Source organism: Numenius arquata, chromosome Z (genome assembly GCF_964106895.1).
Source record: "Numenius arquata chromosome Z, bNumArq3.hap1.1, whole genome shotgun sequence".
NCBI classification, from domain to species: Eukaryota; Metazoa; Chordata; class Aves; order Charadriiformes; family Scolopacidae; genus Numenius; species Numenius arquata.
Window position 1 is genome coordinate 43069292 of NC_133616.1, and position 13970 is coordinate 43083261.

The 13970-nt window shown below is 37.7% G+C and overlaps 1 protein-coding gene across 8 annotated transcripts in view; it reads right to left on the reverse strand.

Annotated features, from left to right (window-relative positions):
* Nucleotides 1-213: 213 nt before the first annotated feature.
* The window catches only part of LOC141476967 (transducin-like enhancer protein 1), a 71703-nt gene continuing 57946 nt past the window's right edge, over nt 214-13970 (reverse strand). For all 8 annotated transcript variants that reach the window (XM_074165946.1, XM_074165947.1, XM_074165948.1 and 5 more), the window contains exons 15-20: nt 6456-6705; nt 4455-4702; nt 2345-2492; nt 1802-1952; nt 1292-1368; nt 214-1133 (exon numbers count right to left, since the gene is read on the reverse strand). In XM_074165946.1, coding sequence (XP_074022047.1) covers nt 1026-1133; nt 1292-1368; nt 1802-1952; nt 2345-2492; nt 4455-4702; nt 6456-6705 — 982 coding nt within the window. In that variant the 3' untranslated portion in view covers nt 214-1025. The remainder of the gene's footprint in view (nt 1134-1291; nt 1369-1801; nt 1953-2344; nt 2493-4454; nt 4703-6455; nt 6706-13970) is intronic.

A 13970-nucleotide genomic window follows, 5' to 3' on the forward strand; every position in this document is an offset into this window, starting at 1 on the left:
ATCCTCAGTTAATGAATAAAGACTCTGATGTACTTAGTTGAAATGTAGTCTCACATGAATTTTGTTCAGCTGGGGGAGAAAGGAGAGGGAAGTCATCTCTTCTTCTAGAGGAATGACAAAATGACTTATGATCAGGCACATATTACTGTATCTGCCAAAGAACATATACATGGGACAGCAGAATAAACTTAAAATAAACTGCACAACTTTATGAAATGTTCAATTTTTATATTTACACTATAATTAGTACAAAATTGCCTTTTAAATTTTCTGTAGCACAAGACAGTATCTACTAGACTTGATACCCTAATATGTCAAAACAACTACTTTGAAGTACGATAAAGGAATCTAGGAAGAGTTATAAAGAGTAAGACACCATTTTCAAACTATACATAGTGTTTGCTTTTGCTTCTAAAAAGGTACTTATATCCCCAAAAGGTTTTTAATTTTAAATAAGCAGGGTAAGCAGGGATGGGGAAGGGCGGGGGGGGGAAGACTGGTTGTTGGTACTAAAGCCTTTACTGTAATAAACTAAATATATTTACAATTTATACAAATGTTTGACCTTCAACAAAAATACAAAAACATATCACAAGATGCAAAACCAGCAAACAAGTTCATCTGAGACACCACTGCTCTACACAGGACAGAATGCAACTTGAACTGCAAAGAACTGAAAGGTATTTATCCCCCATATTCAGGCAATGAAACAATTTGCATGAGGTCACAAAGAAAGAAAAAAATAAAAGGCTCCAACATTCTTCAGTAGACTCAGCTTTTAAAAACTATGTCAAAACCCTAGGCTACATCTGTCCATCTTGCCTCTGTGTTCTGTTTGGTCCACGTAGCCAATACTTAGTTGCTGGATGTTGCCTTCAATTTTGAAGAATCGGAGTAGTTTCATGGCAAGGTCTGGAACCTCAATACTTTTGTTCCTTTTTAAAAGGCAAAACCTTTCTACTTCTACAATTGAGAACAATTTTGGCCCAGTTCAACTTCTAAAAGTTATATCCCCATCATATTTTTCAGTAGATAACTTCATAGACGGTAGCCTTTTTGTCTCCAGAGCCAGTGACTATGTACTTATCATCCACAGAGATGTCACAGCTAAGTACTGATGAAGATTCTTTGGACTAGAAGAAAAATAGAAATATATTACATCATTAAAAAAACCAGTCTGTTACTCTAATCTCAGCATCCTATTTTGGGTAGATCACATAGGTGAAGATATCTGAGTCCACTCCTGGGACTCCAAATGTTCTAGCTTTTTCTTTAAAACCATCATCCTCACCTGGAAGATACTGGCTCCATAAGGAGTTCTCCATGCATTAAGAAGGTTATCTTTCCCAGTACTCACAAACCATTTACCTAGAATATAAAACAGAAGGACTATGAAAACATATGACACAGACATCTGACATATTTGGCGTTTTCAACTCCCATCTATGAAATCTGTTAACTAATTCCCATTATAAAAGCTCTCACCACTAATCAACATAGTACTTTTGCTTACAATCAATATGGACACTTGTGCTTTTGCATACTAGGAAATTCCTAGACTCTGTAAATAGAAATAGCTTGTTACACGCAAATCAACCCTCACAGCAGCCTTTAGACAAACAGATGGTCATTTGTAGATAAGTATGTTTGAATTCATAAAGCAGAGATATTTATACATAACTGAAGAAACTAAGATACTAAATAGGTTTTGATTATCAAATGAGCTATGGCTATGTAAAAACTAATCAGCAAAGCATGAATTAGAGTCCTGACCTTGAATTCTGTTTTCAGGGCAACTTACCACAGTAAGCAAACTTCAGTGACAATACGCAACTCTCATGAAGGTGCAGTTGATATTTGTCCGGTTTATTTACATGTAGCACTTCTACGTTGCTGCTCTCCATTCCCACAGCTAGCCATTCACCAGTAGGACAATAACCAAGCGAAAATATCTGAAAATCAAACCACATTTACACTGTCTGTTTATTGGTTTTTTTGTTTGTTTGGGTTTTTGTTTGTTTGTTAACAGTGGTTAAATGAATTGTGAGAGGGAGAAGAGCCAAATAAAACTCAATAGCAAGACTGCTGTTCAAAATTCAAGTGACTAAATAACCCATTCTTACCTATTCACTTAGAAAAATAGGAAAAGAGAGTAGTGTCAGGCTATGATTCTGTTCTGGAAGCTAAACATATGAAAGCTCCAAACTACTGTGTTGTAAACAGCCAAAAGGAAGAGAGGGAACAATCTGCCAGTTGCACTAGGCTCAATCTCAGCTTTCATCCTAAACGTTTCCACCCCACTGCAGAAACACACCCTCTCCAAGCTGTCGGGAAATCCAGTTACCTGTGATGTGAAGTCATGCTGTTGTAGCTGTCGCCCCTCTCTCAAGTCCCAGGATCTGACAGTGTTATCCAAACCTCCTGTCCAGAGCTTGGTACCATCATTAGAAATGTCAATACAGCTGGCTCCGTCTGTGTGGCCCTGGAATTGCCTGATAAAACAAACCAGATTGAATAATGATTTCCTGCCAGAGCTCAAGGTAAACACTGTAGTGGTGTTAGTTTTGGACTCTGTATGTGCATGTCATCTTTTCTGTGTCTGCTGATGGGCAAAAATCCGCCCCTCCCTCTTTTCTGAGCATAACATACAACAGTATTACAAAAACTATTGTTTTCCAGGTGGCAGAGAAATTAATTGCATCACAGCTAGCTGAACAAACTCAAATACTTCCTATCAGGTTTTGAAAAGGAAAAAAAAAGCTTGTGAAAACATTAAAGTACAGTAACTATAGTTAAAAGCACTAAGGACAACTCAGATTAAAACAAGTGCTGAGGGAACAAAAATCTCCCAGTTTCAGAAAACAGCTTCTGTATTTTCCTTTGGATGCAAGTCAAGATGATAAATAATAAGCAGCGATATTAATAGGAAGGGATGCAGATAAAGATCCAGATAGTTAAACACCAGTGTTATTGAGTCAGCAAAATTGCATTCTCTGTGGCAGGAGATCACAAAAATCTACACAGTGCAGTTTGTTTTAAAATCTTCTCATTAGTAATTCTCAGCTTTCAGCAACCAGAAGGTCATCGCAAGTTTTCCTTAATCCTTTGGCAAAAGCCTTCTGAGGCTCCTGCATTTTTCATCAGCAATTAGCTTTAGGAAAGTCCTATGCCTTAATGTGAAAGGTGGAGGGCGGGGCAGGGAGTCAACTAGCTTGGGAATTAGGGGTATGAATCGCTAAGAGCTGCCACAGAAAGGTCACACGGCATGTTTGGTTTTGTAGCTCTGGTCTCAAATTTCCACGTGTTATCAATTAAGCAAGATCAGCCAGCAAGTGGTGGGAACACCTACCACAAACATTGAAAAAGCAAGACAGTCATAGATGGAGAGAGCACACCTTTACAGAGACTGAGTTTGCATAGGGCAAACTAAGATTTCATATAACTAGAATCTTCTTTTTTGACCTAAAAGTTCAACAGAAAGTAAAATTTGCATGTACATTAATATGACCCTCTGCACACAAGTTTAGGCTAATTATTGATATACAGGAAACTTAATTGAAACACAGCAGACTAAGCAGATTCTTCAGTGTTTGTGTTTGGAACTTTTAAAATATGAACCCCTTTCCCAATTTAGGCTCTCTCATCTCATAATATTGTAAACCACCATTACTTTGGTAAGCATAAACCAAAATTTATCTTCTAGTAAACCACACAGCTAAGTGCCATTTCACACATGGCCCAATTTTTCTTTCTCTGTCACAGGACTGACACTGAATATTGACTTGCCAGACACTTTAATCTTCTACTAATATATTCATTAACCAAAGATCTAAGAAAATATTTGAAAAAGTAATTTACATGGTAATCCATTTATTATACTCTTTGCAACCCATTCTAAAAGTTTTAGAGATCAAATTCTCCCAGAAAACTCAAATATCTTTCTCTCATGAATAACCAGACAGTCCTTTTTGCTTTCCTAAAGAACTGAGGGGATCCACACTTTCAACTTGTAAGTTGATGCTTTTGTAAGATTAATTTTATTACTTATCATCACTAAATAAGACCTGAAAATTCTCTTTATTACTTAATAAGACTTAAGACAAAGAAAAAGAACAAATCTCAAGAGTTCCCTAAAAGGCATGTTCAATCTACACCAATCACAAACCTGCAGAAACACTGCTTGTAGAAACCTGCAGACAAACCCCAACTAATAGGAACTTTTACACTGACTTCTGTAGGTTATGGACCTTTAGGCCCTGAGAGTGCATCTTCCAAGACTAGGCTGAAGGTACTAAAACTAATTTCTGCCCAATTCGTGTGCAAACCGCATTCTTTGGATAAGAAATACTATTTACTTTGCTGTCACAAACCAATATTCATGGAGATAAATATTTTATGTAGCTGTCCAAAGAGTAACTCGTACTAGAGTTTTCTCTAAACAAGTAATGACTTACCTGACCAATGTCTGATTGTGCAGATCCCACACTGCGATGTTACCATCACTACAGCAGGAAAAGCACACCTTGGAATCAGGGCTGATAGCCAGAGCATAGCAGGCAGGGGCTGAGGATGTCAGCTCTGCTTTTATACGAGGAGTTGGTGCTGCCAGGTCCCATATGGATAATGTGCTGGCTTCCCCGCCAACTATTAGGGTGCATCCATCAGGCAGCAATTTACAAGAGCGGATGTAGTTATCTCTGTTCTGTACAACATAAATCACCTCAGTTATGTTAATACATGCCTGCCAATAATGACCACTAATATGATTCTGACTGCATCCAAGTTTTAAACAGTAGATTATTTTTTCCGTTACCAAAGTACTGAAGAGGAACCCAGCAGATCCTAAAAGGTTTCAAACGCCTATTTTCAATCACTAACCAGAGACTCCAGCTGCAGAAATTAAACTGCAGACTCCTGTTGCCACAGTCTAGTCTGTTTAAAACCTGATGAATGGCAGGTCTACCATCTCATTACACAAAAACAGAGCCAAAGTAAGCTTGCATTTCTGCAAGTGCACTCCCATCAGCTGAGGTCACCAACAACAGAAATATTAAAGCAAATGACCTTTCATTCGGCATTTAGGCAACCCCATAAGAAAATGCAGTTCAAGTCCCATGCCTTTAAGGTTTTGGAGTTTTCTTTCAAATATTGTTTTGCATTCACCATTGTGAAGTTAAAATATTAGGTATTCCCATACTAGCTCTGGATTTATGCTGGTCCTTTTTGTTCAACGAGATTCCTATTGTACTTCTATTATTAGTTTCACATTTGTGATACTATTGCTGATAGAGAGGTACTACAGGGGATTTAGAGGTGGAAAACATTTCAACTTTCAGTTATCAGAAGCTTGATTCCTTTAAGTGTATTGGATATCCATTTCTGTGTAACAGCTGCCAAATTAACATGGTAACAGTTCTTTATGAAATGGAGGATTAAGATCTGCAAGATAAAACATAACAGCAATCCTACTACTACTACTACTTTTTTTTTATTCACAGCACAGGAGCAGTAAGTCGTGCAGTGGAAATGCTGGCTTAGTTATCCATCCATTATTGCTCTGTAACTAAAATGAGGGCAGCTAGGACTCTGCATCCAGATGCATACCTGTCACAGAACAGAACACATATGCAACCATACTTTCACTACTAGACAACTAACGTAAGGGTAGCAGTAAATATAGGGTAAAGGCTAAAAAAACCAAACCAAAACAAACCACCTACCACATTTAATTGGATCAACATTGAGGCTAGAATTATTTTCATTTAGAATATATATTACCGTGCTTTACAACAAGCACGGTTGTCTTCTCAGTTAACATTTCACAAATGCCTGTGCTGCTTCTAATGAGACGTATCTTTTATTGAGTCATAAACTTTTTTGAGTTAGCTTTTCAGTCCCTTTTGTATCCTGCAGATGTGTAGACAGTGAAGCAAACTGTCTAACTTGTGGATCACCAAAAAAATCATAGCAAGACTTAAACTGACCTTGGTACCTTGTTATATTATTTCATCATGTGGTTATTACCCCCCTACAAAAAAATAGGTTGTCACTCCTGGTGTGAGTGAAACACCTAGGAAAGTTCTGTTGCCCTGCATAAGCCAAGCTACATTCCTTTTAAACTCATGCACAACGATCATCAGCATGATTAGAAGGGGGTGGAGGGGGGGAGGGAAAGAGAGAGGAAAAAAAATCAGGTACACTCTCCACTCAGAAATCTTATCTAATCTGTTATTTGACTCTTAGTGATGATATTTATCCCTAAATGAACCAGCACTATTTTCTGCAACTCAACCTGTTATGTGTTAAAAAAAAAAAGACAGCTAAATATGTAAAGCAGGAAACAGAACGGCCTGTTATTTCCTTGTAATATGAACAAAATCCAGACAAGGACAGCTATTTCCTTATTGAGTCTCCAAGGAGAAGCTACCCTTCTGAACAAGTTCCTGTTCACTCACCAGGCAGTCTAGCTGAGAGACAGGGCTTTTGTTGCCAGGCTGGCTGATGTCCCAGACTTTGACGCACCCCTTCCCACCCGTGTACACGTGTCTCGTAGGGTTGCTGATGGTAACTGCACACACAACTTCCCCGTGGTTCAGAGTGTTGATCTGACGGGCATGGCGGGGGATTCCTGGACCGATGAGGGCATCAGGAGGGAAAGGAACCGGCTGCATCTGGCCATCTGCAGTAACGTGGAAGGAGTAGGCTCTTTTGGGGAACGGAAAGAAGAGAGGAAAAAAAAAAAAATAAAAAAAATCAGCCAGATCAAGTGCTATACCGCAAGAAAAATGCAATATTTTTAAATTTGATTTCTTTGCAATTTTTTTTTTTTTTTTTTAACGAAAAATCAGAGCTATAGTGCCAAATAATACAGGCACATGAAACCTCAGAGGGAGACAAGGATTCACAATAGATAATTTCAGCTTGCCTCATCTAAAGTACTCGTGCAGTGGGGAAGCACTTAAATTCTACCATTAACTCTACAAATCAAGGTCATGGCTTCTACCCCTCAGCCACCTGGATATTCAAAAGATCGTTCAGCCTGGCCAGCAGTTTCCAAGTCTCAGCACCACAAGTCCTGCAGCAGCAATCCCTCATTGGGCACTACTGTTTCAGACTTCTTCCATGAGGCTTGCACCTGTTGCCTCGCAGTAGCACTAGCCAAAGTTCAACTTTTGCTCCATTTCTGGACCTCATCTTTAACATCAGCACCAGCTATGCTCACGTGCTTTTTTTTCTAGCTGGTAACTAGTGCTTTTTCCAGCTGGTAACTAGTGCATAGAAACATGGAGAGTGGCTACACACAACTTTCATCAGAAGGCTGATACCATCTTCTCATAATTATGTTTTCGTGAATAAGTATTTTAGAAAAGCTGAACGGCTCAGTTTCCCAAGTATTTTTGGCACTTCTCCAACACCTTTTATTTTCATTCAGTGCATGATTTCAAGTATATGGAAACTGAGGGTTGAGGAAGTGAATCCTAGCACTGACTAAAAGCACTCTTCCTTGGAGAAAGTACACAAAATTATTTCTTCAAGTTCACTCTAACATTTAAAGTCAGCTCTACTCAAGGACCAGGGCTCAATGAGCAGCTAATAAAGGCTTCAGGTGCAGGGGGTTTTAAATAGTAACAAAAATACTACTGCAAAAGGCTGCTTTTTGTTATACTGGTGAGCTCCTTTTTTGCTGCTTCTGTTTCAGGCACATCCATAGCTCCAGGTTTTGATGCTCCTGTTACATTAACAGCATTCTTCAAGAGGCCAAAGTATATAAAAAGTGATAAGCTATGGGTATTTTTATTTTTTTTTTTTACTAATAAGCTATCCCCTCCCTAGTGATATCTTTATTTTTCTAATATATTCTTGTGTTCATAATTGCCCTTTCTTTTCCAAACATACCTTCTTCCTTAAAAATCTTCAGTCGCTGTAGCTCAAGCATTAGTATTGAATCCCTCTTCCAAGGACCCAACAATAGATAATTCAATTTAATCTTCTGTTCTGAGGTCTGAGCTAGTATTTTCAAAGTATTTTACTGCGTGTTTCCAAGTATTGCACAGTTTGAAAAGAAGGAAGAAACAAGATGCCTGGATCTGTAACAGACATCACAAAGCAACTGAATATGCCCAGGAGCAGAGTAGAAGATAATCCTTTAAAACAGAAGTGGAGAGGTGAAAGAACTCTATAGTTCTTTCATACAGAAGGTAACAGTGGAAACAGTCCGCCACACTATATCACAGTTTTCTCAGAAGGGAGGGGTAAAAATTAGTTAACGTTAACTGGTATTAAACAAAGAAGAAATTAATAGTGCATATACATGCAATTCCTATATCTCATTAATGTTTCATGGTTGGACATGAGAGTTGAAAGCCTGCTCAAAGAATACACAGAAATATGAAGGATAAGCGAGTATGAAAGATGGCAAATACTTTTTATCATGGAAAAATCAGGAACGGGAAATGCAAAGTTCACTCCCTTACATGTATACAAGATGCACAGTATATCAAATTCTTCCTGTAGGACCCCTTCTCTTTTTTTCTATGAAGTAATGATACAGGCTTAACCAGAAATCTGTATCATTTCTGTGAAGAAAAGTGAAGACAGGACTGTTCCAAAGTAGTTATTCACTAAACAGATGAGACACAGGATGGGAGAAAAAGGAGTGGCAATAACACTGCCTAAGGCTGAACAACTGATCAGGTTCAGGTGCAGAATCCAACTAAAGAGTCCTAGCACTTAAGAGGCTGAAAAGCTAGGCCCCATCCTGGGCTCCAAATCAAAGGCAGTTGCAGAGTATTTCTTAGCAATAAGTACACAGAACTGCACAACTTTGAAGTCTCAGCCTACCATTGCTTTTATCATGAATGGAAGAAAAACAATTAAGAAAGTATTAAGAAATTTTTTCCAGCATGTTTAAGATGAACAACTCACTTGTACATGACTTTTTTAATGGAAGGTTACAGTATAAATGTCCTGTTCAATTCAAAATACCTAAATAATTGGCGTTTTGAACTGCTTCTGTGCATATACACAGCTTCTCAGTTCTTGCCACGATGGGTGGGGGGAAGAAAATAGGAACATTTTTCAAGTGCTTCAAGCATACTGTAGCATTACGATGACTATTCTATTCTGAAAAGCCAGAGACTTATCCAGTATACTTTTAATCATGTAGAATTTTACTAGTATGTCCATGTTTAAAGTGCAGTTAGATAGATCATAAGAGTAATCTCTCTTTTTTATCATCATGAGCAGGCATTTGCTTCCAAGACTGGCTGGGACTCAGGATGACCAAGTTTGATGGCCTAACAAACAGAGCAGTGATAGTTTCTCACAAGCCAAGACAGCTTTTTCTACAGTGCAAGTTATCAGCAATCCGCTGTGTAAAGAACTGGCTACACATTGCCAAATCCTTTTGCCCCTGCCAAGACAAGCACACAGTAAAGTAAATGTTCCTGTTTGCTTGAAGATGTGTGGCATGTCATGCTAACATCGCCACTGTCAGCATATTTATGTGGTCCAGTAACTTGTATCTACTAGGTATTATGGAATAACTTTTCATTACACATACCTTTTATTTTGAAAAAAAACTTGCACCACTTGCAAGATTGACACTCCCTAGACAAGGAAAGCTTCTGTCTTCAGAAGAACACAGTAGTAGAGACAGCAGTGCAAATGACTATTTGCAGCTCAGTGGCTGTTGTCCTTGGCTACCTCTGCATCAAGCCACCATGACAGAGAGCGTACTCTGCTACTTCTAGGGAGGACTGTGCCCCCAGTGCTACAGCTACAAAGCCATAGGTGTACTTATATATAATTTTAAAATTATTCTATTTTTAATGCACTAGATATGCTCACAGGCCTGAATTCTCAAAACTAACAAGCATCTTGGTTGTCTAGCCTTAAAAGTCAGTATTTACTAAAATTTGGTAAATTCTTGAGTTCTCTAAAGCTCAAAGTATTTCTTGACAGTTACCCCTTGCCCATCCATCTTTCTCTTCAACAAATTGCTATTGACATCTGAATTCCATAACATTACAAAAATGTAATGTGCATTTTGTCCTGTTATGATGGTCTTTCAGAGCTGGCAGTGTATGCCAAAAAACAGCTGTTCAGCTTCAAGACAATCAAGGATTTCTGTCTCACTCACAGCATTCTGCTTCTATGAAATGTCTGGGTTCCATGACTATCCATCTTTGGTCAAATGACTATTAGCATTAAAATAGCCCTTCCTCATGTTGGGCTAACAACCACAGTGAACAAAGAGAAAGTTCTTATGCAATGCAACTACAGGTTAATCTAAAACAAGCTCAGTACGTATCAATTAATATACACTTGTAATTAATTGTGTATTATGAAAAGAACAGTTACAAGACAAACTTACATGCCTTGTATTTAGGAAAGCATTCTGAGAAACAGTATATTGTCACTTATGATTATAATCTTTCTGAATAACAGAAATATTCTTCTTATCCAAAGACGACAACTCATCTGTGTCAAAGCAGCCCTGAGAACCTGCAGAGCTCCCATACATTACAACATAATAGGTGATACTAATACCACCCAGTTTCTCAGCTTAAATCCAGTAATTATGGCCCTCCAATTTTCATATAAGTATCTAATGTAAGTATCAATTGACATGTTGAGTGGAGTTCAGAACAGTTTTCTCCTATTCAAGGAAATATAACATGTTAAATCAACCAAACCTACCTGCCTGCTATTCTAAGTATTCAGATTGACATAATATATGCAATTCCTGCCTGCTTAAAGTACCATGCCTTAAAAATAAATAAATAAAAAAGCCTCCACATCATTCCCCTAATTCAAACAGAATTCCATATCTAGCACAAAAATACCCCCACTGCAAAACACAAAAGCAGACAGTTCCTTTTACTGATGACTGCATTTTACTTTCAGCTCTTTTTTGTACTCCAGCTTATATTTAGTTGTAGTTATCACAACAAACAGTGAATATCTGAGTATAGTGTTTCATTACATAAGAAAAATGCCAAGAAATAAGGATAAAGGTATTTGTATAGAAATAACAAAATCTTTAACTTCATACACGTCATAAAATAATTCTATCCAGAGGTAGAGGGGGGGACACGGGGATGGGGACAGGGGACAACCTGTTATTCTAGAATATAGTAAAATGAACCTTCCTTTAAGATATGCCTGACTGTACACTCACTGAACAAGTGTGAAGTATAGAATTTAAATCTTTTTAATTTTTCCCTCAATCAATTCCAGAACAGTATATTTATTTCCAAAAGCACAAAGAAAATTTGGCTTACAACTAGAAGCTGAAAGAGTTAACTTTTACCAGATGAAATTTCCCTTTCCTACTAAAATGAGAAACATATTATAAGCTCTTTCCAGTGTCTGTGTGTAACACCTCATGCTTCAATTAAACCCTCATTTGAAAAAAATACTGAGAAATGTATTCATCCTCAATACTAGCATTAATTCACGATTTTGGACACCAGGGAAGCAATACTGTGGGCATAAATCTTACCACTGAGCTTGAAAAATCTATGTTCAGTGCACAATCCAACTACTAGAAGGTATGATTCACATCAAGAAGAAACCCACAAGAACATTAAATTAGCAGCTGTAGAAGACTAGAAGGTAAATAAGCACTTTGCTAGAAAGACTATACAAAGCACAAAACGTGATCACAGCAACACACCAAGAACTTACAGTACAGGGCATAGTTGAATGTATCAAAACAACAGGGTGCAAGACTCAGGCACTACATGTTGATGTCCGAAACTAGGACTGATTTCGCACCCCCAACTTAAAAACAAACATAGTTGTTGATTAGGTGATGGCTCAAGGCAATTTGGAAGGAAAAAAACACCACCCACCCCTCTGAAAAAAACCCAACCCAAAACTGAAAGAGTTGCTAAGAAAAGAACAATCTACTGATGGGAATCAACTTTGAAACCAAGAATATGAAAACCAATTTTTATGCACGTTCATAGACATATATAGATATCAAGTCCTTGTCCATAAAATTAATTACTTAACTACAAGCAGCTGAAGAGAGAAAACAACTAATATGAGAACACGTGTGTACCCCAAAATATCAAAGTAATATGAGAAACCTGAGACTAAAAAGCCTCACAGGAAATAATTAAAAAAACCAAAATAACAAGCACAAAACAACCTGCTATCAAATGCTAAAACTAGCTTATTTATATTATTAAGAAATTGCTGAAGACACTTCAGACTTTCTAGATTGCTACCCAATTTCTCAAGTACCTCTGTACCACTGCTACCAAGGTTAGACACTGCCTAGAGGAAAACTGAAGGATTCACATCCAGGAACATAAAAAGATGGTAGTAAACACATATTTAAACAAGTAACAAAACAAGTCAAGCAAAAGACAAGCTTTGCAGACAACAGCCCCTTGATAAAAGCAGATGGACAAGTAGGAGTAGGTTCTTAAGAGGCTACTATTTTTTTCTAACAAGCTTGTCATTAACAGATCTTGGTATACACAGGGGTTAAAGAAAACTAGGTGCTATCACAAATGTCATGCCTTCGGAAAGCAAGGAACTTAATTTTCTCTTGGAAGCAGGGCTGGGTGGAAAAAAAAAAAAAACACACACAACAAAACAGTCTCAGTATAACCATTGATAAAAATGTGTGGCCATGAGCATACACATATGGCTAGGGATTCAATAGTTCAATTTGAAAATTCTCTGTACCACTTGCAACAAGACTCTGACTAAAACTCCACATATCATAAAACAAATTCAATGTGGCACCTTAATTGCACTCTAGGAAAAGGCAGATTTTGAAAACAAACCAGGAGTAGTCCACTAGTTTGCATGATCATATAACCCATGTACTTTGTAGAGAAAATATAGGAGACTTGCCTAATGTAAGAGATACTCAAAGATACTGCGGGTAGCTGATGGCGTCTAGCTAGCTGCAGCAAATCAAGATTAAAACAAGAGATTGTCCTAATTCTGCCAATGGAAAGATAACAGATCAGTTAAGTTTATGGAATTTTAGCTTTGCCTCACAATAAAAATAAGCTAAGAAGTCACTTCAGAGGAAATGACTGACTCAGTCCAAGTAACATGACCACAAAAAAACCATTACAGAACACATCAAATGAAGCAGAGTTTAAGGAGTATGTATCAAAGTAGGTAATCTACAAAGCAGTGTGAATAAAGTGCTGAAAACAGTAAATAAAACAATCTTAAAAAAGAAAACCACACCAACTGTAATCCAGCTATGAAATACCAGGATACAAAGTATGGCAGCATACATGCACTGCTTTTGTGTCTTGAATAGTGGAACAACTAGAACTCATCCACAGAAAATTTTTGACTGAACAAAAATAGGTTTTCATGGCTTATATTATAAAATATTGACAGGCATTACTAACGGAATAAGTCATTGAAAACTTATGAATATTCTTCCAGTACCTCAAGGGGCCTACAAGAGAGACGGGGAGGGACTTTTTATGAGGGAGTGTAGTGATAGGACAAGGAGTAATGGTTTTAAACTGAAAGAGGAGAGATTTAGATTAGATATTAGGAAGAAATTCTTTACCGTGAGGGTGGTGAGACACTGGAAAAGGTTGCCCAGAAAAGTTGTGGATGCCCCTTCCCTGAAGCATTCAAGGCCAGGCTGGATGGGACTTTGAGCAACCTGGTCTAGTACCCATGGCAGGGGGGTTGGAACTCAATGATCTTCAAGGTCCCTTCCAACTCTAACCATTCTATTATTCTATGATAATATACTTGTTTAAAGGTAAAAACTTACAACCACTGGATTATATGCTCTCCAAAAATATTTTATATAAGTATGCCAAGTTCTACTTAAGTCAGCAAGAATGAGTCTGACCCTTAATAAAAGAATGTTTTGAGAACAAAGCCTGTTCCTTGCTGTACTAAATTTAAATACACCACCATCTGATATAAACCACCATCTCACTGAGCCCTCACACTTCAGTAATCTT